The sequence below is a fragment of the Watersipora subatra genome, chromosome 1 (assembly GCF_963576615.1).
Source record: "Watersipora subatra chromosome 1, tzWatSuba1.1, whole genome shotgun sequence".
NCBI lineage: Eukaryota > Metazoa > Bryozoa > Gymnolaemata > Cheilostomatida > Watersiporidae > Watersipora > Watersipora subatra.
The window spans coordinates 57,778,090-57,805,928 of record NC_088708.1 but is presented as its reverse complement, the minus strand read 5'-3'; the positions used below and the strand labels follow the sequence as shown (position 1 = coordinate 57,805,928).

The following is a 27,839-nucleotide window of genomic DNA, read 5'->3' as shown; positions in this document are numbered from 1 at the left end:
TGTACACCAATAGCGCTTCATTTCAGCATTCAATGCAGGGCACAATAATAAAAGCTAGTTGAGTGTGGATTGAGATGTTGAACAGTTTGCGTTTTAAGCGTACGTCTCTAAAACAAACAGAAAGATTTTTATTTTACAAGAAGATAATAGTTTATTAGTTAATTGTTGTTATGGGAAATATGCAGTATTAGTTCACATTAGAACTAACGTTCACGAATTACTCATTCGAGTCCTGTTGTTGACTACACATCTCACATACAGTTATATTTTTCTGGCCATCATTTAGGCCTAAACACTTGCTTTGCTCAAGATTACGAAGGTTTATCCATCTGATGTCACTCACTCACAGGAGATGAGTAAAGACAGTCACTTATTCACTAACGGGCACAGCAATGGTGGGAGTCATAGAGGACACACCAAATCAAAATCTACCAGCAAATTTCAATCAGAGGTAATATTTTGCTGTCTATTACTCTGCGCAATTTATTTCTATAAAAATAAGTTTGTGACACGTGCATAGATAGTTCCTGACATGTGTTTTAGTTAACTCTTCGTTCCGAGCGTCAGCAGCCATCGTAGAGAAAAATCATTTAGCAATATGATAAATAATATTGACTTGTATTATATTTAGTGTTTAGATCACTTAGCAAGTTTTCCTCTAAATACGTACATATCAGCAGCTAAAAACTCGTTTTTTAACAACTCTTTTTATCTTTCCACGATGCGACTTAACTAACACTCAAGGCCAAGGTTGAGAATAAGAGTTAGCTGTTATAGGTTAAAGTATGCATTCACTACCTCTTACATATATAGTATATTTTAATTGTTAGCTACAACAGCTTTTTAGTGATGCTACATTGTTGCTGCTTTTGACAAGTGACGATTTGTACAGGTATTTCAAATTGGCTCCGCAAGTGAAGCGTTGATTAACAGAAAGTTGCCCAAGGAACTTCTTCTTAGGTAAGAATATATATCTATGATAAACGTGAGATATTTAGCGGGCTAGTGAGAGACTTACATAGATGACTCCTTCAAGTAGGCTATTCATATATTTGTAATAAGGCTAAACTAGACATTTAGAACTAGTAAATCTCTGTCTACTCTGATGCAAAGCTTTGTTAAAAGAGGGACTGTATAAGAGATTTAGATAGGTCACAATAAAATTATTAAGAATTTGTTTCCGGTTAAACTGATGTTATTAAGCTAACTACCAGTAATTCAATACAGGTATCCTTTACTTTCATGCAATTTTGTTTATCACAGCTTCTAGCTATTGGGTGATGGTTTATTATTTGTGATTGGCATAAGTTGCAATAGTATTCCATAGTTGTTTACTATACTAAGCAAGGATAATCTCAGGAAGGGAGGCTGATACAACTTCATCATCCAGTTTTTCCATTTGCTTATATCATTTTTCACGCTTGTGCTCAATGCAATGGCAGAGTTAACAAGCGTGTCAATCAGCTGTTGGAAGCATCTAACACTTGATGCGTTGCTAATAGCATTGCCTGTCTTACATGTACAAATCTGGAATACACTACTACGTTGTGCAATAAATCAATAATAGCTGTGCCTAGATACACTGCTGTGTGGCGAATTTGGTTGCATTTTTCACTGCAAATTTTTTTAAGCCATTTTTCAAGTGCTTGGCAAGGGTTAACCGTATTACCTGAACGCTTTAAACAAAGAACAATTGTAATCTGAGAGTGCGCCTAGTGCGGTGGCGTCATTCATCAGATGGTAATAGATACATGTAAATAGCATGCATTGATTAGTGGCAAGGCAGCATCAGACTAGTATAATAAGTAGCTGAACAGGTATAAAGTTGTACAACAACAAAAGCTAATGTAGCTCCTAATAGATTAGTTGTGTTGCTGGGCTGTTGCACCAGCTAATCATTGCTAAATACCCACTAGCAATGCTGGCCCAATGCTACTATTTAGTCATGCAAGCTATTGAATCTAGAGTGCTGCCACTAGTTACTACTCGTCTGTGCAAACATTTCTGTCAATCAGCGATCATAAGCTGATGCAGCATCAATTCTAAAACGATGTTATTCTCCCATTATTTTATGTGAAGTTGAGGTGTTGCTGGGTTTGTGTTATCGTTGATCTGCCTTTTCTTCTTTCATAGCAACAACTATTTATTCTGAGGTTATAAATAGATACCACTTCAAGTAGTTTGTCAATAGCTTAGGTTTTGAACTTGGATGAGCTGGTAGCTTGTTAGTTCATTCAAGGTCAAGGGATGCTAAATAGTACAGATGACAAAGAAGCTGAGAGGTCTTTGTTGCTCTTTGTCAGTGAAATCACCTCCAAAGCTGTAATCGGAAACTATTTTGAACATGAATTCAGTTTGAAAGGATTATTCATTGAATGGTTTAATTAGGTAGCAGTTTGCAGACTTGCATTTTATCTTCAACAATATTCCCTTTAGGCGCTCTAATGCTATTCTGTGTAAACGCCAACTCTCTGTTCATAGTTTTCTATCGCATGTGGTGCCATAAATCAATATATTTGTGAATTGTTTTAGGATAATGTCATATCTCGATGTAACATCAGTCTGTCACTGTGCCCAGGTGTCTAAGGTTAGTTGTGCTGACTCGCGGTAGTTCTCTTATTCATAAAAACTTGGAGTTACAATCTTTGTGCTGAATTCCAATGAGAATTTGAGACATGGCATAATTGTGAAATTTCATTGATTTGGATGTCATTTTTTTGCTGATTAAATGCGTAAAGTCAAGAGAATGGCACTTGGGTCAATTTCTCTGAATTCTTGAAGTATTCTTGTGTTTGATCAATATTCATTGCAACAAGGATGGACTAACCTGCTCCTGTTTGACATATTGTAACATTATTTGTCAATGAGATTAATTAATGACTTTTGTGAACAGTTTTGATATCGTTGAAGAAAGACCGCTGTTTGAATTCTAGCCTACTTTTTAGTACTGGAATGTGTTAGCTTTGGATGGCAGCAACTGGCAGCATGTTAACCTCTTCAGTGTGCAGAGAGATATCAACCCGACAGTCATCGACAACCTCTCTTCACGGTTTGGAAGATTTCTCAAGTCACTCAGTTTACAGGACTGTAAGCACATCGGGGACCTTTCACTCAAGTATGTTATAAGATTGTATCTTATTTTGTTCCCTTCACCCCCCCCCCCCTTTCTTCCTCAACCCTCTTCCCATCTGCCTTATTTTTATTTTCATTCCATTCTCGTGTTACTTTCTGTAATACTCTTGTTCCTTTTTTCCCCGCTCCTTCTCCTCACCCACCTTATTACACTACTCACACATCCACCCCTTTTAGTTATTTGATTAGTTTTCATATTTCCTCTATCACTTGCCCTGCATGGTCCTTATTGATCACGCATCACAAAAGAGACTAAAAATGCCTTTGTAAAATAGGATACTGGTGTGTTGGCTTCAGCTCTCTAACCACTTGCTAATGTCGTTAAGAGAAACACTCGTGGTCTCACCAACTTGCCTATTCCTGCTTATTTTGCTAGTTAGGATGATGTTACATGGCATGGGTGCATGGACCACTATTAAAATTTAGTGATTCATGCAATAAAATAAACATGTTTGCCACTTAAAAGGTTAGGTATTTCAGGTTTACGTGCCTTAGTCGTTTTATAATTCATACTCTTTATTTGATTTGATCTTTCGATCGAGATTATGATTGGAAAATGCCACGCTTTTGTCAGTAAAACTGCTACACGATACAAAGTGCCTCAAGTGAAGCGGCCACCACTTTTTCTTAATATTTTTCCTTGGGTAGACTCATCATCTGGAGAAGCTTACCTGCAGAAAAAAATTGATTCTCACATGGCATGCTCAGTGGAGCACTACATTGTGGCCTGAATGTTGCGGGTGTACTTTACGATTGTTACATTAAATGCTTGGGTGCGTCTGATTGAGCAAGAATTGTCGGAGAACATATGTTCTTGCTTGTTCTTAGCATGCACCAACCTTCTGGCTCGTAGCATTGTGACAAGTTGCTTTCTGACATTTGCTGTATGTCGGAAAGAAACCTGAAGGCACTCTTGCTGTTTTCTATGGCGCCTTACAGTGCCTTGCGTTGCGCGTTCACAACTCGAGTTGTACAACTCGAGTTGTACAACTCGAGTTGTGAACACGCAACACGACTTTTCAAAAGTAAGGTGCAATATATTGGTATTACGGTAGGATAACCATAGATCTGGTTATATTAACAATGGTACATCAATAGGCACCCGTTAGCTAATAGAAATTAAACTATGTATGTACTGTAAAACTAGAGCTAATAGCGAATTATTAGAATTATACTGTGCCGAGTTTACAACTCGAGTTACACAACTCGAGTTCATCAAAAATCCAGGCCGAGTTCTTTTATCAGCAACTCGAGTTCAACAACTCGGCTTGAGAACATCTCATCATTTCATTTTCTCTAGCTATATTTTCTATATATGGAATTTATTTTGGTGCATCATTAAACGCCGTTGAAATAATTTCTATGTTCATTTTCGGTGTTCATGCAGTTTTTTGTCAGGTTCTAAAGAGATAACGCTTTTCATTTGAAAAAGAAGTGGCCTACCTCACACATAGATTGTTTTTTAGTTTGCTTTTTACATTCTTCAATTGTTTTTTGTCTCGTTATATTTATAGAAGTAAATATGCGCAAATATCGCCAATATAATTATATAATTTAAATGTGTATATATATTTAAATTATTATTGTTAAATTTCTGTAAATGTTCTGTAAATGAGACACCCTAGTTACTCACTTTGCTTTTTTACAAACCCGTGTTTGCGTATAACACAACTCGAGTTAATCATAAACCCAGGCCGAGTTGTACAATTCGGCAACTCGAGTTAGACAACACGGCAACTCGAGTTGTACAACTCGAGTTGTGAACCCGCAACGCGAGGCACTGTAAGGTGCCATAGTTTTCTGTCTCCGCTTCTTCTAGGATTAGAAGGCAGGTTATTGATGGTCATATGACATTTTTGTTTATGATTACGATTGAAGGCAAGGTCTAAAGTCATTAAATCATATTATAAATAGCGACTCTACTAAATTATTGCAAAAAATAAGGTTAAGACATGCTGACCTCCGATGCCCTACAGTTGTGGTAGCACAAGATCCGATATTTACAGATCCTAAGTGAGATAGGCTCGTGTCACATAAGACTTTCTAATCATTGTCCCAAATGTAGAGTGCAAGACTCACTTTTTTTGGCATCCAATATCCTTTAATTTTATCATTGTTCCTTGCTGTAATATAAATCGAGAGGGTACATGCTGTGGTTATGTGCTGGGCTATGCACATGCACAACTATAGGTCAGTAGCCTACTGCATACCTCCACAAGCCTCGGGCACATTCTTGTGAATTACCCATAAGTCTGACATCACTGATTCTGATTAGCTGAAAGAGCAAGAGAGCTACTGTCTAACCAGTAGCCAGTGCATGCCCTCTGTCTAGGTTATATTACAAATACAACCTAGAATACATGTTTATTCTTCTTCTCACAAGTTCTTGGAGGTTAAAGATTGGTTTTAGTGTTTCGGTTGTGTCTAGTAAAATGCAATGAAAGGTGTAGTGTAAATATGGGTACTGATGAAATTTGGTTGTATCAATCGTCAACAACATGAAATGTACTCACAGCTCTAGTTAGTAGTCACATCTAGTATTGGTACCGATTTCATATGAATAGTATTGTGAAAAGTTAGTCCTTACACCATTGCTTCCTTGATGCTAAAGTATTAGCCTACAGGAATAACCTGTACAGCTCATAAATAGTCAATGTTTTTACTGGTAACAATTGTGAGATAAGGATTTTCACTTTGTACACAGACACTTCTACAACACTTGAAAATCCTGAAAATTAGACACATTGATGCTAGTATTGAGCCAAGTAGGCCTACTTTTTTGGCAGTGTAGGGAACTGAATAGTTTATTGCTGTTTCTGGTTTTGTGAAGGTCGGAGGGAGGAGAGAGATTGAAGCAGCTGAGAAGCTGAGCAATTACCTGTTGCTTGACTCTGAAATAAAATTGTGAAACCGCTAACAGAAATTTTTGTAGAGATGGTAGCGTTTATTGTGCTTCGCTAAGAACCTTGGTTAGAAGCACTGCTTTGACACATATCTATGCATGTGCTGTGTTAGGAGTTATCATCAGGCTTATTAGTAAAGCCTGGTTCTCATATAGCACAGCACAGGCGACAGCACCGCAGGTTATTAGCGTTGAAATGGGAAGCTGCGTGTTGAAATGGGAACCTGCGCGTTGAAATGGGAACCTGTGCGTTGAAATGGGAACCTGTGCGCCGAGGACCGCTGGTAGTTGGCGGCGACAATGCACGAGTTTATCGTTGTTCAAATTTCGCGAAGAGCCACAGGCAAAACCTTTCCGAAATGCACTGTACAGGTGAAGGTCAGCATTATCGAAACGGCTTGGAGAGCGAACATTTTTATGCCCTTATTAGCGATGCAGCTTTATGTGAACATAAGCTGCCGAGTCTAGCGTCACAAGCATTTTGCTGCGCAATTTTACCGCTGGAGTCTCGCTATCGATTTGGGAACCAGGCTTAAAGGAATCAATTGTTACTGTCCAGAAACTTTTCTTATGATTATCTCTGTCAAATCCACTGTATCTGTTAAACACAAAGTGACTGACTGTAATATGTGTATCTGTTGCTGTAGAACTCTCGCCCACCACTGTCCATTCATTGAAATCCTCATCCTCATCGGCTGCTCACAGGTGACCAGCATGTAAGTTACACCCAATTTATACTCGTGTGTCAATCTGTGTCACGCACAGTCAAAGAGTGCTTCAGGCAATTTGTTTCGCCATGTTCTACATCATAGGGTGTTTCGTAATATTTGTGAGTAATAAACAGAAGTCATGGAATACAGTACTTACGATGCAACACTTGTAATGGCCTCTGTACTTACAATGAGTAAGATGACCTGCTTATGGTTGTCATAACTGGCATCACTCAAGGCCTGATGACATGTACTAGTACCTATACCAACACAAGTTGTTCCGCTAACTTGTAACTTCTACTATATTCATTGCTAATATTCTTTGTCTAATGTTAGCTCAGTGATTTTAAACTAAACAGTCCTAGTATTGTTTAAGAATAAGAGGTGTGGTACACATGCTCGTATTACAATAGTTTTGCCATGCCGTTTTGCGCGTGACGTTTGCGCTCAAGTATGTATCTTTTTGTCAGAATATTTACTTTTTAATCTCTAAATCTACTTCGTACTTGAAAACTTGAAACTCTGAGAATTTTAGCTGTGCCTTTTTGTTGTATTAATAGTAACCATATTAGTAGCTTCTTCTGCTCTGCTGCCTTTAGAGTACCTTTTATTTTATAGCGTAGGTTGAGCTACACCTGATTGTCTACAGTATTCTTCACACCCCAATATGGCTTCAATTTAGACTGTACTGTCAGTGTCTGCATAATCAAATACCAGCAATTTTATAAAAACAGCATGTCTTCATGCAGTGTTGAATATTCATATATGGGCCTCCCAACCCTGCTATGTGTTATGCGGCTGACAGAGGTAACACTGCTATAAGCCCTGAGTAACTTCAGCAACGTTTTTAATAAGAGTAGAACTAATATCCGAGTTGACTACAGTTGCTTAGCTGTATATAGTATTTTTATACGTAATGACTAGCTGAATGCTCTGTGTTGCACGGGTAATAAAAAGAATGGCTAACAAACATCACTTTACCTTACCTACTACATTACCTTTGCACTACATTACCTGCATTGGTTTATAAGCTACTTTTATAACCCATGCAATGCTAGGCATTCACCTAGTGAGGCCAGCTGGTAATGGACGCGTCACGCGTCTTCATGCATATTTTAATCGATGTAATGAATATATTTACCATTATTGTTGGCTAAGCTCAGTTGAACGCTGTTGTCTTATAGATAAGCTCTGTGCTTCCAGAACTGGAGGTTCCGAGATTGATTCCGTGACAAAGGAAATTTTTTGTCACAGATATTCACATTTATATATATAGATGTTCAGAGTTATGTGTCTGGCCTTGAATTTTTAAACAATTCAGTAGAATTAACTAAAATTTAACATTGTCACTCTTCAGGCTTATTGTTTCTGAATTGCCATGATGTGATTTCTTGATAGCCACTTTTTGCATACAGGTACTCATTGAATTACTTAACACATAATGCTACTTCATACTCATAGAGCTACTTCATACTCATAGAGCTACTTCATACTCATAGAGTTACTGCATACTCATAGAGCTACTTCATACTCATAGAGCTACTTCATACTCATAGAGCTACTTCATACTCATAGAGTTACTGCATACTCATAGAGCTACTTCATACTCATAGAGCTACTTCATACTCATAGAGCTATTTCATACTCATAGAGCTACTGCATACTCATAGAGCTACTTCATACTCATAGAGCTACTTCATACTCATAGAGCTATTTCATACTCATAGAGCTACTGCATACTCATAGAGCTGCTTCATACTCATAGAGCTACTTCATACTCAAAGAGCCACTTCATACTCATAGAGCTACTGCATACTCATAGAGCTACTTCATACTCATAGAGCTACTTCATACTCATAGAGCTACTTCATACTCATAGAGCTACTTTATACTCATAAAGCTGCTTCATACTCATAGAGCTACTTCATACTCATAGAGCTACTTTATACTAATAAAGCTACTACATACTCATATAGATTGCAGTTGAGTGCTGTATAAAACTTGTAATTGCTAGTACTTTTACATACCGGCTGCTACATTTAATTTACTTCATCCCATCTTGGCCTCTCCGGTACCAATCCTGGTAGTTGGCTTTCTTCCACTGCTGGTATCCCCCTCTGGAACCTCCGCCTTCCACTGTTAGTACCTCCACTTCCCACCACTGGTACCTCCCTATCTCACCGCTGGTACCTCCTTATCTCACCGCTGGTACCTCCTCTCTCTTCGCTGGCACCTCCCATCTCTTTGCTGGCACCTCCCCTCTCTTCGCTGGCACCTTCCCTTTTACGGCTGTCACTTTCCCTTTTACGGCTGTCACCCCTCCCTTCTCACCCCTCCCTCCCATCGCTGTCACCCCCTCCCCCCTTCTATCGCTGTCACCTCTGTCTCCCACCACTGGCACCTCTCCCTCCCACTCCTGGCACTTCCCCCTCTCACCACTGGCTCCTTCTCTCCCACCGCTGGCTCCTTCTCTTCCACCTCTAGTAACTCCCCTTCCACCGTGGCCCCTCTGAAACCCCCTTGAATACCTGTCACCTGCTTCTCTCACCCTTCATTATCTATTACCACTTTTCATCTACTCTTTCCATCTTTCATCTGCAGCCTCAAACTCTTCGTCTGCATTTTCCTTCCATTCATTCATCCTATCCAGGTCTCCTTCCCACTCATCATCTATCCCTCCCACTCCTGGCACTTCCCCCTCTCACCACTGGCCCCTTCTCTCCCCCCGCTGGCTCCTTCTCTTCCACCTCTAGTAACTTCCCTTCCACCGTGGCCCCTCTGAAACCCCCTTGAATACCTGTCACCTGCTTCTCTCACCCTTCATTATCTATTACCACTTTTCATCTACTCTTTCCATCTTTCATCTGCAGCTTCAAACTCTTCGTCTGCATCTTCCTTCCATTCATTCATCCTATCCAGGTCTCCTTCCCACTCATCTATCCCTCCCACTCACCACCTATTCCTACCAACTCCTTATGTGCATCTTCTCACCCAACATTAACCAACCCTCATCTTTTATTTTTCTCATTTCTCCCTTTTAACTCCTCTCTTCAGCCAGCTCTTTTCTGGCAGCTTATATATCGATGACGCTCCCTCTTTTCCTGTTATACCTTCCGGATCAATAGGATTTTTATCAATAGCATATGAAACACCTAAGTCTATGTACATATAGGATATAACAAACGAGAAACCAAAAACCATCGGCAACGACAAAAAACCTTGAAGTAACAAAAATGTTATTATGACTTGCCTTTTTGCATGGCGCTTTGGGAAGTTGGTTATAACTTTCCATTATTTTTTATAACTCCCGTGTTTTTGCGTGCTTGTAACTTATTATGTTGTGGCTCTTTTTGCATATCTGTTACTGTCAATCCATCGTTTCGAGTCATGAATTACACTACCCAAGCGATTGTCTTCTCCTTCTTAACCTTTTGATTTTGTCACAGATTAGCAGCTGATTAAATGCATGAATACTAAATTCATTTTTATTAGGACTTGTGTTTATCTTGGAAAGATGTGTCATCGTCTGCGCTGGTTGGATCTCGAATCATGTGACAAGATTACAGATGCTGGTATAAAGGCGATTGCGTGAGTTGAATTTCATATACGAGATTATACATTCTGAACAATATGGCACTGGGTGTGCGACCCTTTAGCTGCAAGATTAGCATAAGTGATGACTCAGCATAAACTGTTTGTTGAATCAAGACACTGAATGTCAAATAGATGTTTCGTGTATCATAGAGCACCAGCAGTGTGCACAGTCTGGATAGGGAAAGCAGCCTAAAGTGTATAAATGATTTGTCTAGAGGCTGAATCTTAAAATAATATTTTATGTTCCAGTTTTTGGCAAGGCATCCGTGTTTGAGGCAAATAGAGATATATTGAACTTGTCTTTTAATTGACAGCGTAAAGACAGGTTTGAGTACTTCATGAAAGATGCTTCAGTGATTGGTTTGAATCGCTGGTAGAATATACACTGAAATTATTCAATAGGTTTTAAGTAAAAATAGTGCATTTTTAGATTTCTTAGGCGCACCTCAAAGGGGTGTATAAATTCGCTGATGCGTTGTTCTGCATGTGCCTATCCATTGTCAATAGACCGTACCCGACTTGGTTATCTTGGGCCATTTTGTATCCAATTTTGCCTTGCTAACTGTTCCTCTAATGCTCATTGCTAACTCAACACAACTTTGGATAAAGCTCCGAAAAAGACCTCTTTGACTTCGGTCTACTTTCAAACAGTCTGGTATGAAATGAATTTTTTGAGCAAATGAAGCTAACAGCTTCATTTGTAAATTCAAAAAATGACTTGACTGCATGAGCCAAGCCATTATCAATCTTCTATGTTTTCTTTCAGGGATGGTTGCCCAAACCTCGCATATCTTAGCATCTCCTGGTGCAAGAAAGTTACTAATGATGCTGTGATATATGTAGCGAACCAATGCACCCTTCTAGAGCATATATATGTCAAGGGATGCTCAAATGTATGAGTTATTTCTATTCCTGCTCCGCTCTGTCTCATTACTCATCTTAAAGTTCATGATTATACTAGTTCAAATGAGCACTTGCATAAATTTTCATGTTTGTTTTGACTTCCATTGTTATTACATCTGCATTAACCATGTTTAATTTTGGGTTTAAATGTCTGTGTCGTCATTTATATTATGTGTAATAAGTAATGGTACTTTATTCTTGCGTGCAAATGCCTTAGAAAAATGTTTTTGCTAAAATTCTTGTTAGTTGACTTTGTCTTCTTGTTAGTTGACTTTGTAATCTTGTTAGTTGACGTTGTCTTCTTGTTAGTTGACTTTGTCTTCTTGTTAGTTGACTTTGTCTTCTTGTTAGTTGACTTTGTCTTCTTGTTAGTTGACTTTGTCTTCTTGTTAGTTGACTTTGTATTATTGTTAGTCGGCTTTGTATTCTTGTTAGTCGACTTTGTATTCTTGTTAGTCGACTTTGTCTTCTTGTTAGTCGACTTTGTCTTCTTGTTAGTTGACTTTGTCTTCTTGTTAGTTGACTTTGTCTTCTTGTTAGTTGGCTTTGTCTTCTTGTTAGTTGACTTTGTCTTCTTGTTAGTTGACTTTGTCTTCTTGTTAGTTGACTTTGTCTTCTTGTTAGTTGACTTTGTATTCTTGTTAGTTGACTTTGTATTCTTGTTAGTTGACTTTGTCTCCTTGTTAGTTGACTTTTGTCTCCTTGTTAGTTGACTTTGTATTCTTGTTAGTTGACTTTGTATTCTTGTTAGTTGACTTTGTATTCTTGTTAGTTGATTTTGTCTCCTATCAATTAACTAAAGCTGTCTAGGTAACTTTAGCTTTGATGAAATTTTTCCAATCCAATCGCTATTTGCTTTATTCTTAAGAAAAAACTCTTTCAAAGCCATGTTTTTTATATTTACTTAATATGTCAAGATTTATGGCTATGAGTTCAGTTATTTCTAGCATTACTTTCTATAGAAACATCTCTAGCCTACATCCTAGTTATGGTGGGTGTCAAATAGTTCCAATTAGTATTAACGTTCAAGGAAAACATCTAATGCTATATTCTACAATTATCAAAATAACAAAGTTTATTTATATACTGTATATTGTATTCTAGGATATGAATTTACCAAGGAGTATAAAATAGCCATGTCTGGTAGCATTTCTCAGTTGCATCTTTTCAACCAACTTTTTGTGTGGAAGTCGATACTAGAGGATCTACTGAGCGGTACTAAAAATCTACTAGTTAAATAGAATCTATTTATCAGTGTCATTAAGATGGATGGGACAATTTAAGTTTTTCATTTATTTCTATAGCATCCCTGCAGCTCATGGCTGGTTTCCATACAGCGGTATTGTAGCGACACCCGGGTGCGCCGGTGCCAAGGCGCTGCACGAGGCTGACAAGTAGATCATGTTGTTATAGAGCGGTCGAGTAGAGTGACGGATGTGTTACCGCCTTATGTCAAGGTTGCTGTTCGTGCATTTGAAGCACAAGAAAAGCAAGTCCTATGCACGCGCAAATGCTACCCCACTGGTTGCTAAGGCTATTTCCATAGCACAAAGATGGCGCATCGCATGAGTGTTTCGCTTTTAAACAGCGACACTGAATCATGACAGGATGATAGCGACACGGCTGTTTCCATGATGGCTTTGCAGTGCTATACGGGAGTGTGGTGCTATGGCCTCACTGTATAGAAACTTAGTAATACATGTAGTTGTCTCCACTCATATGTTATCGTTCTAAGCAAACTGCTTGTAGCAGCGTTTGCAATAGCTGTATTCAGTATTATGCAATCTTTAGCTAGCTTTTGCTGTTCTGTTTAGCCACAATTCTGGTTACTTCTTTATGCATGGGCTGTTATGGCCCCCGCTCTTATTTTCTACAACGTTTTGCAGCTAACAGACGACTCTATATACGCTATAGCTAGTAACTGCCCAGAGCTGAAGTCTATTGATATTCACTCTATAGTGGTAAGTGGCATCAAAATAGACATATTAACATTCTAGTTTTGCTCAACATTTAATGCCTTTACAACTATCCGAATTTTGTGTTTATATTTCGGAAGCGGCTATTAAAATAAGATGTACTCATATTCTTTGGTATTGAAAGCCTTACGCACCGGCTTATTTACTGATAAGGAAACTATACGTGATGCTCTCAACATCTTTTTCTTTGTTCTACATGTACATATTCTTTTCAGGTTTCAGATTAATTGATTTTTAGAAGCTGTTCAACTTTTGAGTCGAATGCTTTAAGTTTGCAGATTGTGTTAATGATTTGTAGGTAGTGTAACAACTCTGGCTACACTTGCAAATACATATAATTCTTTTTAGGCTTAATTAAGTCTAGCAGTCACCTTGTGGACTGAAGAAATTTTGTTGTTATGATATGAAACTTGTCAAACAACGATGAATCGACGCTCGCTTGCAAATTAGCCACAGACTTGACATGACAACCTTATTATAGAATCAGAGCAACCATCATGACAAGCTAGAAAGTGTGAACCAATAAAGCACAAAAACTTATGTTTCTCACAAGTTCATGAAAATCAAAATTAAGTGCATAGGCCACAGATCAGTTCATAACATATAATATGAAAGGATTTCTGTACATCTCCTAAAGATACTTATACCATCGTTATTTCAATCATTACACAAAGATACATAAGCTCTTGGGTAGCGATTATGATCTGTCATTATCCTACTTCTCTCGTTGTAGGAAATTACGGACAAAGCTCTAAAAACACTTTGCGAGAGTTGTCCACACATATCCTATTTCTGTATCTCTGGGTGCATTAGGCTGACAGATGCTACTCTATCAGCACTCGGTCATAATTGTCACAAACTCACTACTCTGGAGGCTGCCTGTTGTTCGCATTTCTCTGACACAGGATTCTCTGTTCTAGCACAGGTCAGTACTGTCTCTCTTAATAGCGGAGGTTGTCTCCACAATTAATAGTATATCAGCCTGTCATTTGAGCACAACTATAACATTTAAAGGTTGGTATTGGCGCTTGTGCTTTATTGAAAGGTGATGTGCAGTATAGATTCAAGGTCAACTGACAACACAAAGTATTATCACACTATAGATTTGGGTTTTAGTTGTATTTCAGCGTAATTTTGACCAAATACCAGTTTTATCGACATCTTCAAGTTGTGAATGGACAAAATGATTTGGTATTTTTGCAAAATATAAACCGGACACTCCTGCGATGCTATATATTTATATTAAAATTGCTTGCTTTTAAACTAAATATTTAAAATTATATGTTCAAAATCCTTATGAAAAGAGAGCAGGTGACAGGTGACTTGAGAATAGCTAAATTTTACAGTTTTGTAAATTTCCATATTTTGTGCGGAATACTTTTTGCTAGCGCACTCCACAAGATGTACGCACAAGCCAATTGTTGCACTTCTATAACCACCGCTTGAAATTCGATGCAAGACGTATAAATACTGCGCAGACTTGTTATTTGTGGAATCTGCTTAAACTTTGCATTGTAATTATCTGGCATCATAGATAAAAAGAGTGGCGTGACGACTAGATTGGGAAAATGTATTAAATGAAGGCCAACAGGAGTGCATTTTTCGCATGTTTAGCATTGGTTAATCGCCAAGATTGACATCGTATATCATCATCTGTTTTGACATTCTCACAGCTTGGAGCTTGCATTACGAGCATTTTTGTCACAAAAGCTGGTTTGTTCTTATATCATAATCATTGCAGAAAATTAAATATCATTATTATTTTGATTCAAATAGATGTAATTTTAAAATATTGCCAGTTAACCTTCAAGTAAAGAGTGGCCACAGCCGTTGGAGTAATACTAGATGTTCAGTTTTCTACAACCAGCCATGACACACAACGAATGAGATCTGCGATAACATTGTAACCTTTTGCGTTATTTATACAATCAAGGCATTAACAATTCCTAATTTGTATTTACTCAACGATTATATTTATTAAATAAATTATTATTTCTTTCGTGTTTTAATAAATAATAGTTTTTTAATGGTAAAAACCGACAATGTTATTGTCATTCAGTCGTTGATATTGTTAAGCTCTGATCTCGTCCAATTAATGAGCTCCTGGTTTAAATTTCTCAGCTCTTTGCTCAGTCTTCCTATGAGGATCAATAGATTAGGGGCTTACTTGTGCTACTCGTTCAGCTTTTACCAGTGTGTAGCTAGCTTCTTTTTCCAATGACAGGCTGTATCTGCTTTCTGCGCTCCGTTATGTTAAATGACCTATGATGTATATTACATCACGGATGTCATTGTTTGACCAGTCACCTTATGTTATTCTCCTGTGAATATGTGATATAGTAGCTGTAGCCATCTGGGTGTACTTTACATTTAGTGATATAGTAGCTGTAGCCATCTGGGTGTACTTTACATTTAAACGCATACATGTAAATGTATGCATTTAAATTATATGCATTATGACAGCACTTAACTGATGGATGTTTCCATTATTTTTAGAGTTGCCCCGATTTTGGTATCTGAATCGGCCGATCTTTTCTGAAACTTGCAATACTTTTTACAGATCAACTATTTTGCAGAAAACCGTATTTTAGTCTGCTACACTAATAAAAAATTATCATCTGCAAGCTCCTTACTTTTACCTAATGAATTTCGGGCCTGCCACACAATTTATTTCATGTCTATAGCCTGATCAACACAGCTGAGGAACCTTTTTGCTTTAGTCAGGACGTAATCACAAAGTGTGGTATTTCCCAATTACGGCGATATGATTTATTGCAGTCAATCACGAGCAAGATAACAAAGATGGGAGACAAAAACGCAGTGTAATATTTCTATTTAATAGCATTACGAAAGTAATTTAAACAGTCTGCATAAAGTTATCTATCACACTCTTGATCCTGCCGATACAATGTATCGTTTGTACCCATAGACCTATTAACTATACTAATCCATCAAGGCTCAGCATTGTGTCCTACTTAATTAAATAGCCACATTCTTCGCTACGTAACGTCATTGCTTTGTTCGCTTTGCCTAGTCCAGGTCATAGTTCTAAGTAGGAAGCCATGGAGAATGGAGCAACTACCAGCACTGGAAATGACTCGAAGGTAAATTTTACTCCAATTGTTTTCAAGTGTGATTGTGAGAGGTATCTAGATATAAAGAGCAAGGAATCTTTTGGATTTTTCCGAGATATGCATACAAATAATAGTTTTTCCAAAATGTTTTCCTAAAGTTCATTGCTGGCACTAATATTTGAAAAGTTGTTTCGCACAAAAAGGTGCCAAGCGCGAAGTAGACGAAGTGTTGCCCATTTCATGAAGTTTTTCATCACCATGGCAGGTGGACATAGGCTAGTAAATGAGTATGGTGATGGCTGTGCTATATTTGTGAGCATAGCTAAACCCAACCAGAAGGATTTTGACTTTATGATGGTCTCATAAGAATGCAATCATTTACTGATTATTTGCAGGGCAAGAGGAGTAGAAATTTTTGCTGTGCATTTGGATGTTCTAATACACCAGCAAAAGACAGTAAACTCAGTTTCCACATCTTTCCATCGGAAGAAAAACACCTAGACAGACGTAACAAGTGGATAGACGCCGTAAAACGTAAGGACTGAATGCCTTCCAAATACTCTGTGCTCTGCAGTGATCATTTCACAATAGACTCCTATCGTAGACCTCCTGGTATGAAGATGGCTGCCATACTAAAGCCTGCTGCTGTACCAAGGGTATTTGATTCTTTGCCAAAATATTTACAACCGACTCAACCAAAGCATAGACGACTGTTATGCCAATCAACACCATCTACATCATCTCTACCAGACCGAGATGAGCCAGTCCTGGAACCTTCACTTTGCTATGAAGAGCCAACAGCCGCCAAGCAATCTGAAGAGATCATTCCCGACCCTCTACATAAGCACACACGAGTTAGACCAAAAATCGCACCCGCTGTACGTATACCGAATCTTTTAAAGAAAGTAAACACGCTTAACCACATGCTTCAAAGGCTTCAAAACACCACACGTATCCAGAAGAATTTGCTTGCATTACTGCAAAAAGAAAATAAACTTCAAAGCGCTAAGCTTGACTTGATAGATGATTGCCTGCGAGAGCTAGTAGAAAATGAAGCCAAAAACAAAAATACAAAAACCAAAGTGGTCTACAGTCCAAAAATCAAAGAGTTTGCTATCACATTGTACTACTATTCTCCAAAAGCATACGCCTATCTCAGAACGTTGTTCAAACTTCCTAATGCACGAACTCTAAGGCGCTGGCTCGAGTCTGTAGAATGTGATCCTGGCTTTTTAACAGATGTCATTGAAATAATCAGTAAAACGACATGTGCAATCAATGTATACAGTCTCGTGGTAGATAGTATGGCGATCCGAAAGCAGCTTAGTCTGGAGAAGTCAACCGACTCTGTGCAGGGCCATGTTACCATTGGAGACAAAACTAAGTTAGCCAGCGAGTCACTGGTATTTCTTCTCGTTCCAGTGATGGGCGGTGTACGACATCCAATTGGCTACTTCTATGTAGACAAGATTGACAGTGATTTACAGTCGCAATTGATACAGCAGTGCCTACGCCTTACCGCCGAACATGGAATCAGGATTATAAACATAACTTGCGATGGTGCACAAGCAAACATTACCACACTGAAAAAATGTTATTTTTAAAAAATGTATGGCTTTTGTTTGTTTCTAACTTTTCATTATAGATAAATCAACTGTTTGACATTTTGAACTGCCACAACCCTTATGGAAAGGGTTATAAAAGTCCACTCACAAGAACAAACTATGGATATATTAGCGACAAAATTGTTGGCATCATCTCCTACCTAGAACAGTTGAGCTTGCTAGATGGACGCTCTCACGACACCACCCGACGTAAAACTTATAATTGGATTCAAACTGCAGCTGCTTCGTACTTTGGAATAGGGAATTACATTTTTCAAACATTCCGTGAGGCCAAGTATTTGCTTTCGTACAAGCTTGGACAGGATCATATAGAAACACTGTTTGTACCATACAAAAAATGGTAACCCTAGTGGCTTATCGATGTTTAGCCTGTCCTCCATCATCTGTGGCAAGCATAGACCTATTAACTATACTATAAGTATAGTTAATAGGTCTATGGTGGCAAGTGAGTCCCCCTTCAGTACGACTGGCTACATTGATAGTGATAGATGAAAGATACTTCTTACTGAGAGAGTTGAATTACTAACGGTAATTAAAAGAAACGTTGATTTGCTCTAAGCTTGTACAGGAGCAGCAGTTCATGCAGCAATAGAAGAGAGACTTCGTTATCACAAATAGAACTGTACCACTAACAGTAATTACCTTTATTTACAAATTACAAGAAACATGGACTGTTTTGTTACTACATGCACGGTATGTCAGTATGTGAATATGTATATACACACGTATATTTTTTTCCATAAATACAAACAAATAAATTAATATCTATATTTTCTTTGCATTATGTTTATATTTGCATATTAAAATGAACAACTATCTATGCAGCACAAAAGGTCTGAATCGGATTATTTTTCAATAAGAATCGGTATATTGGATCGGTATCTGAATCGGCTGGTGAATTTAGAATCGGGGCATCTCTAATTATTTTAAATGCTATGGCAACATGTTAGTTTATTTTGTATTGGTAACAGATTTCACTGATGTAGTTGGTGATATACTATATGCTTGTAGAATTGTCCAGATTTGGAAAAGATGGACCTAGAAGAATGTACAACTGTAAGTAGATGCTGTAGCACTCTGTAGGGAAATTTAGCACTTTGTTGAACACTTGAACCAAACGATTATTAGAATATTGGCTTTGACAAGCTATCTTGTATATTTGGTGAACTACAATAAAATACAACATAACAAGTCGTACACTTTTTCACGAACAATTAAAAAAAAAGAAAACAACTCTTAGTGTTGTGTAACTTGTAATGAACAGCTGTCCGTGATACTGAAAAACTACACAAGTTTGCTAACAGTACGTCCTCCAAATAACTGTTAAACATGTTCAAGTTCTCTAGTGTTTCCTATTAATGAATATTAGATGATTAGTGCAGGTCATTTTTATTTTCTCTGTGTGTGTATATACAGAACATATAGCAGATTTGTGTAATGATTGGTGCGTCAGTGCTTCATAAATAAAACATGGGTGTCGTCTAATTTCACAAAGAGCTATACAGGTAAACAACATTTTTGGCATACATTTTTACCTGTACTATAGTCATAAGCAAAAACATAAAAATTAACATTGATACTGTATAGAAATCTTACTACATTTAAACACGAAGCTAAATTATATCTTGTTCTCACATTGCAGATTACAGACTTAACGTTACAGCATTTGTCTCAAGGTTGTGCCAACATGCAGTATTTGGTATGTAATTCTACCAGCGATGCAGTTCGTTTACAAAAACCTTCAGATTTTGCTTGTTCGAGATTGGATAACAATTTACTAACTGGAACTAGTAAATATATGATTAATATATGGTCATTTTTTCATCTGTTGCCCCTTCAAGTCTAATATTTTATCTCTGGTTTTCATGAATATTCCACTTTTACAACTCACTGGCTTTTATCAAACTGATACAAGAATGTTCAAGCTGTCGTGCTATTGCAGAGTCTCTCACACTGTGAATTAATTACTGATGATGGAATATATGAAATGGTGCAAAACCTTGCTGCCAATGAGAAACTAACAGTATTGGAATTAGATAATTGTCCACTCATTACTGACGTCTCATTGGAGCACCTGACAGCCTGCACAGCGCTCCAGCATTTAGAACTCTACGATTGCCAGCTCATTACCAAACAAGCAATTCGCCGAATCAAAGTAAGATACTCCAACTCAACTTCCTGTGATCTTTTGTTGCCGTTTTATTAATATTGTCGTCATATATTTTATAAAACTTCATAATAGACTATGTCATTAGACTGCAACTGTCTTGCAATTTGTGCTGCACTAAAGAGCATATCAGATAATGTAAATAATTTTTAAACGCTGTTTCAAAAGTTGACATTTAACACTTTCTTATGAATGTTAGAATCAGCTGCCCAACCTGATGGTGCACGCCTACTTCGCACCTGCTACTCCTCCTCAAGACGGAACCCCTACAAGAAGGCAAAGGTATTGCAGATGCTGTGTGGTGCTGTAAAGTGGTCAGTGATGGTGGCCATGCACGGAGTGCATGAATCAAGTCTTTTTAAACATTTCCTAGTCATCGATGTGGCGACATCTAGTTGCATTGTGGGTACATGATATGTGCCAAGCTTTTTTTATCGTAATCGACTCAGCCACAATTTGTGCATCATTTTTTACGCATTTGTCTTCAATGTAGACTCTCCTTTATGCTTGTATTTTATATAAATTCTTTAACCTCGTGTATCATTAGACGCTTTCAGAAATGTGTGGAATGGATATTAAAGAAAATGATCAAAAGGTAATAGCTTTACCGACTGGCACATTCCACTACTATATTGGGACCTATTTATACCTATCATGTATTTATGTAGGCAACTGCTATAGGCTACACCGTCGATCTATTCATTCTGTTAACTCGCTCGCTTTCTCGAGATCGTCATCATTTCATTATTACCTTCTTTCATATACTAAAATATAGTTGTGTATTTGTTCTTAGGCGATCACTCGCTTTTATGTTCACTCACAGATTCCTATAGTCAAATATTACTCTCTCCATGATTCGAAAGCAATCTAGGAAGTCATCAATGTTTAGACCATGTCTGCTATATTGGTGCGTGTAAGCACGAGAGACGAACATACTCCAGGCCTTGTCTATGAGACCATCAATCATGTCTATGCTACTCTGGCTGTTGCATAGCATGCTTAGCGACTTTTCATATCCTGAGATCGCTCTTTCGCTAGTGTAAGCGTGTAATCTTTCCTCAGCGGGCATCCAACGGGGATAGAGAGCAGGCTCACTCAAACTTTTCATATCAAGAGAAGATGAATCCTTACCTCGAGCAACTACTATATTTGATATACATTTGTTGTAGTTAGATGTAGGTCGCACCTTTACACCCCAGTTTATACCTGTAAAAGCATCATTGGTTTGCTTGTAATTCTAGTTTTAGACAAAAATTGCTAAGATGTAGAAATATGTGCAAATGACAGCATAACTCAAAAGATATGATGCGTGACTATCGATTGTCAAATCATGGGTGTCCTTAACTACATGATTACAAAAGATTAGATGACAAACCTTCTTCCATGTAAGCCTTAGCAATAAGCATCTGTCGCATGGTTCTTATAGAGGCGTCCCATTGAAAAGTGCTATACTGAAGGCTAGACTCTGGCATGAGAGGCAAGGTTAAGAGAGAAGACAATTTGTAGCTAGGGTGAGCATAGACTTGCTCGATATAATGACCTGTCAAAAACAACCTGTGCGTACTGGCATCATGCTATGAAATAAAACCGCCTATAAGTGTGTGCATGCATGCATTGGTTTAAAACGGGTAAGAATTCTGTATGTAAAAATATATCTACAAACCAGTGAAAGATAATTTAATAATATAACAAGACAATATTTGGAGATTGTGCGGCTTGCAATATTCTGTGTATCCTAACTCTGGGTAAGTTGAAAATGTTCAAGTCAACTAGAAGAAGTGCAGAGGTTTAGAAGAATAACTGGAGATTAACGTTTTCAACAATTACATATTATGCAACCAGATAATAATACAATCAATAATGATAGTGGAACCAGCATTATTGATTGTATTATTATTATTGATTATTATTTATTGTATTATTCATTATCATTCTCTATAGAAACTAACTTCTAATTAAAAAATCTACTCCGTGAAAATTCGCTTGTGGCTTCTTTCGATATACTCACAGGTCTTGGACCCAAAAGATTTTGGAGTCGCCACACTTGGGGCCAAAAAAACTTTTTTGTGAATAAAACCATGGTAAATACAAGTTCGCATTGGTACAGGCTGCTGAGAATAGACAGAAAATATAATCATATATATATTCATGGAACAATAATCCAATTTGACAGACATTGATCACATTTAAATATTTTCATGCAATGCTGGGTCATACACCATCCACCCACTTTCCTTTTTATAAATATGCAAGGCAGTTCTATAACGAATAGTTGATACAGCAATAACAAAGCATTTTCAATTTTTGACTTTAATTTTATTAAAAAATGTTGAAAAATAGAAAAATTTTGTTTGATTCGCTCATCTTATTTATAATTTTGTTTTGTTTATTGGTTTCTTGTATTTGTTTGAAGATTACTTAAATAAAAGAATTAAAATTAAAAATTCAAGTTGTACTTTTCACCTGGAAATGCCGGCTATGTCTGCTTCTAATAATAATAATAGGGCCTATTAATAATAACACTTGTTCGAGTCAACTACAAATCCTACTGAGTCAAAGAAATTATCAGATTTAGAGGCCATGATTCACATTGATTAAAATCCATTACTGCTCACACTTATTTTTGACAGTTAGTAAAACTCCCCAGGAAATATTATGAAATTTGCTAGGCATTTATGAGACTTTATTCATAAAATGTTTAGTCTTTCCTAGAAAGACCAAACGGACCAAAGTGTTTTGATAAAAATGAGTTTATTTCACGTTTAACTAAATGTTCACTATTGCCAAAGACAAAATCACAGTTTTGTGTCATAATATCACCAGAAGCTGAACTGAAATATGACTGGATATTGATGAGCAACATAAAATAGCTAACATCTATGATTGGTAAAAAAACGGGAGCATACAACATATCCGACATACCGAGATGGTTGGCAACTGTTGATGACTGAGTGGCAGGGGCAAGCAAATGCAACATCTTGTGGGCTATCACATTGTTGATATGTTGAAAGGAGACGTTCTTCAAGCCTAGCAGCCTTGAGCATATGCTCTGCATGTGGTCATTCTCTTCGATGATCAGACCGTCTGAACTCTGTATGACAGTTTAATTACAGTATATTATAAAAATCTAGCAAAAATTACTGGTGTTAGGGAATCAGAAAAGTGAAACATGTCGGATTTTTTAAATATGAATTTCAAATACACTATGTGTTTATATTTCAATCATAGCATGCAAAGCAATATTTTACATCGCCAACATCAGTTAATAAAATGTTTTCATATAATTGCAAAAATAAACCCTCCAGATTCGATCGAATAGCTTCTTATGTGTTTACAAGTGCAAAGCGCTGACCAATAGCGGCCCTAGAACTACTACTTCCTTTGTTGATAACACCATACTTTGCCAAATCTACTAACACAGTGTTGCTGTGACATCACAACATAGACCTATTAACTATACATAGTTAATAGTAGATACTATACATACTAGTACATACTATACAACTATATACTATAATAGTATAGTTAATAGGTCTATGCATCACAAAGAACAGGTTGCTTCAGTTGTGATTTAAACTGACAGCCTCTGCATCTCATACGGCTTGCAGACAGAGTGCACTCACAGATTGGCTTACCGTTCATCTCTTGAGGTATTTATGATAAAACAAATTTACTGATGTTTAGGCAAACACCTTGGCTTATATATGAATATACTGAATAAATAATGTTGCTAATATTTAATGTTAGAAAAATATATATTACTTACAAGCGTGTCTAATAATAAGATATATATCATGTGTCAATGAGATTAAATGGTTTCATTTTAAATTTAATAATCAAGTTATGGAATAGTATGTTTGAAATAAAGCAATGCTTAAAAACTAAAATGTGATTTTTTGAAACCATTAATTTCTACGATCAAAATTTTTCTGTCGATGTACATATTATCTTATGATAAAAGAGGTAGCAAAACATGACTACTATAATAGAAATGAATGATACAATAATTAGCGGGCCATGTACATAGCAATCAGTTTCAAAGACATTCAAATCTGTTTAAAATCTGTATGCAAAGGCACAGCCTATACACATAAAACTCAGTGGCCATACAACGCCGAGGCATTTGTGAGTGGTAGGGAGGCTAGGAAAACATAGACATAGCCTTCAGTTCCCTAATTCCTTCAGGCTTTCCGCATTTTGATTGGCTAAGCATTCAAGATTAACACAGCAAATTCTGCTCCATCATAAATCAAATGACCTTATTAGCAAGGAGCCTGTACAACAGCACCTAATGAGTTTAAGAAAATAAGAATTGATGCCACATCAGACGCTACTAAAAGTACTTGCCTATACGTGGTGACAGAACATTTAGCTACTGTATCTAGAGAAGGGCTAAATGTTCTTAGCTTCTGTTCAAATGCTGAAAAGCATGCTAGTAATGTCATATAGCGGGGGCGCATACTAAACTAACCTCATACAAGTGGGCTAAGGTCAGCAAGGCATTGTAGCTTTGAAGGATGACTTCTCCACTCTTGTATGGTGCAACAACTTGATTGACAAGAAAGGCTCTAGGGTAAACATCACGAAGCATTTCTGTTACGTATGTACCCAGACCTGAACCTGTTCCACCAGCTAAACTCATTAGACAAAGAAAGCCATCAAACCTGCAAAGCCCAAAACCTTTGTTATTTTATGTGGAAACCATTAGCTGATAGCTAATCATGTGTATCTTAGCAAATCTAGCGATATGAAGTCAAATAGCTGAAAACTTATGAAAGTAATTATTCTTGGGAGGGAAAAATTTCTCCTACATTTGCTATGAGCAAGCTAAGGCTAGCAGAATCGCATCCACAGCCTGGCTCCATAAATATTTTCACGAGCATTATTTTTGGAGTTATTTACCCCTGAACACAATCATGCAGGCTGACCAAAATTTAGTAGTTATGAATGTCATTTCTTTTGCAAAACATAAAATTAAGAAATACTAGAAATGATCTTATATAATTAAGCCAGAGCTAACCTGTCACATTTCTCCACTTGTAGTCGTATCACCTGCTCAATGCCAGGGTCACACCTACTACCGTGTACGCAGTAGCCATAGGCCCAGTTGTTGCCAGAGCCAGACTTTTGTGAAAATTGTTGTTTAGCAGAGTATCTCCAGCACTTGGTTTGCTGTGCTATGGCAACTGATTGGGCAAGTACCTTGCTCTCCATGTCAATCAGAACCGATCGAGGAGTGTAGATATGAGTGCCACTTTTTCCAGCATTGTCAGTAAAGAACCTGCAACAGATAGCAAAGGAATAGCCCAGCTGTTGAATAATAGGTCAATCAATATCTGTAAAGGGACGGTACAACAAAACAAACTAGTGCATAAAAAACAATTCATGGTTACAGCAGGTTACGTGTGGAAACAGTATCTCCGCTCATTAGTTAGCTTTGAGCCTGCAGGAGGTGTGGAAGTTACAGTAAGTAGAATTTAAAGTACAAGGCCGTTTCTTAGTTAAGCGTATTTCCAATTAAAATATTTTATAAAGCCACTTACAAAGTATAAAAAAATGGTTATTGTAAGTAATCTTGGAAGTGCTGATAACTTCGAAATTGAATTTGTTTTACAAAGGTTGTGAAACTCGTCTATTGCTCTTTGCCTATTCATCAGCCCTAGACCATCCAGCACACTCACAAAATAATGGTGTATTTCACCACTGCACTCTACACAGCTCAAGATATAATTGTGATAATCTATATTTATCACATACCGTATTAATTGATGCAACAATAATAACAAAAAAACCATTTCAAACAAAATTGCTTGATAGCCAACGGCTACTTGCTCCTGACAGCGTATCAGTAACACAATCCTCAAAAATATAAAGCATACACATAGAAAAGCAATAAAAACTTATTCAAATATATTTTTATTGTGAATGCTTGTCGTAAATCAATTATATTACAAGGTGGCTATACATGTAGGTTAAAAAGACAGACGTTCGTTGACTTAGATATAGCGATCACAATAGATCTTGTGCAGCCAAAATAATATCTGAAATGAAACTTCAGATGCAAGAACTGGAAATGAACTATCATTTACCGAATGAAACAAACCTGTCCAACAAAACCTGCTGGTAATCTTCATTGGCTTGCTTTGAGCAGCCTGTTGTCTCATCAAGGGCATCATCAATAAGAGACTTAAAGAATTGCGTGCCAAGTTGGTTACCGCACTGACCAAGCTGGACAGTGACAAAGGGCATGATAATGCTCTACATCATTTTCTCGTATCTTCATAGCCTGTAATGTTCACAATCCCAGTTTAATAAAATACAATGACAATGGGTGCAAAAAATGAACTGAAGTGATCATGGCAGTAATTCAGGCAAAATTCCCGAAATAAACAGCCTTTGTTTAGGAACTGCATTTCATTTAAACCAAAAATACTAAAAAAAATCTCTGTATGATGTTTAAAGTTACAATCAGGCTTTTTTCCCACAGTGCATTTGTTTCACTTGTCATAGCCTAGTCTATAAACAAGTGATTACAACCGTCTGGATCATCTTCTACCAAAGTTTGTTGCAACTAATGTTTTGTTCTATACTGAGTAAACCAGCTTCTTAAGTGACACTTCTATTAGTCATCAAGTGTTATTTTTATTTCCTCCAAAAATCTCGTATAGTTAAAGTCTTGTTTCTTTATGGCAGCTAGGAAATGTTTTTGTTCATTAGCTTGGCCGTGTCTACCAAATCCAACATTTTGTTTGTGTTCTTTTTAACAATAAATTATTTTATTAGCCTTTAGCAACTAAACTAGTTTAATTACTGAAAGCTTAGTTAATAGGGCTTCACTACAGGCTTATTAACGTTACTAAAGCCTTCAGTACTAAAGTATTACTAGCTTTAGTAGCACTTTAGTACTCTTTCTTTCCTTCAGTAAATCTCTTTATATTCATGGAAATTAATTATACCTATTTGATCTTTTCAACAATCACCAACACTGCTGATCTCATCTAATAATGTTGAAGTGATAGAAAAATACTGTAGAAGTTTTCCAACACTTCAAAAACTCAGTTAATCTTTTGGAGCACACAGTATGCACTACTAGATTTACTTCCAAGCTCCAACTTGTCTTTTTATGAGGCAGCTTAGCCAATCTTATAAATAGTCAATATATATCACTGTTGCGTTCACAATATTGACAAGCATTTATCTAACTTGTGGTCCAATGATGTGGGGCAACTGCCTAAATAAATTCATAAAATCCTTTACTAGGCTAAAACTTGAACGAACCAATTACCCTACACAAACTTGAGTACGCGAACAAGTTAGATACCTACATTTGTTGGATTCAGACATGTAAGTATTCAAACCAACAATAGTACACTGGCCTACACTCCTCACTGGCCCAATTATTTATGAGTGTTGCTGTGTTATGTTACACTAATCAATCAGCCCTTTCTAACTGAGCAACTGCTTGTCAACATAAAAAGAACAAAAAGATAAAACAGCACACTCGACTGAGCGCATCATCCAAAGTTATTATTGCAAGCCTGAAATTTGCTCGATGCACAAAGAGCCAATTTTATAGAAGGAATACAATACACGTACAATGAGGGAAACAATATTATATCTGTATTTCATTATTTCGTTGTATTATAAATGTACAGTACATGTATCTATATGATATAACATAATAATAATATACCTAATTCTATTGTCAAAATTTGTGGCAAGGGGAATCAACATGGGAATTCTACCATGCGATTTA

At 37.1% G+C, this 27,839-nt stretch overlaps 2 protein-coding genes across 2 annotated transcripts; one reads left to right on the top strand and one right to left on the bottom strand.

Annotated features, from left to right (window-relative positions):
* Window positions 1-73: 73 nt before the first annotated feature.
* Window positions 74-20,880, top strand: LOC137385360 (F-box/LRR-repeat protein 20-like). Its single transcript, XM_068071809.1, has 13 exons — window positions 74-451; window positions 893-960; window positions 2,533-2,587; window positions 2,946-3,115; window positions 6,682-6,750; window positions 10,237-10,332; window positions 11,105-11,231; window positions 13,128-13,202; window positions 13,951-14,142; window positions 18,928-18,972; window positions 19,559-19,615; window positions 19,859-20,071; window positions 20,283-20,880. The coding sequence occupies exons 1-13, from the start codon at window positions 353-355 to the stop codon at window positions 20,391-20,393; spliced, it is 1,377 nt and encodes a 458-aa protein (XP_067927910.1). The 5' UTR covers window positions 74-352; the 3' UTR covers window positions 20,394-20,880.
* An 18-nt stretch (window positions 20,881-20,898) lies between these two features.
* LOC137385361 (tubulin delta chain-like) lies at window positions 20,899-26,351 on the bottom strand. Its single transcript, XM_068071810.1, has 6 exons — window positions 26,187-26,351; window positions 25,104-25,364; window positions 24,555-24,747; window positions 23,006-23,174; window positions 21,459-21,623; window positions 20,899-21,289 (listed from the first exon to the last, which is right to left on the bottom strand). The coding sequence occupies exons 1-6, from the start codon at window positions 26,330-26,332 to the stop codon at window positions 20,901-20,903; spliced, it is 1,323 nt and encodes a 440-aa protein (XP_067927911.1). The 5' UTR covers window positions 26,333-26,351; the 3' UTR covers window positions 20,899-20,900.
* Between the last annotated feature and the right edge of the window lie 1,488 nt (window positions 26,352-27,839).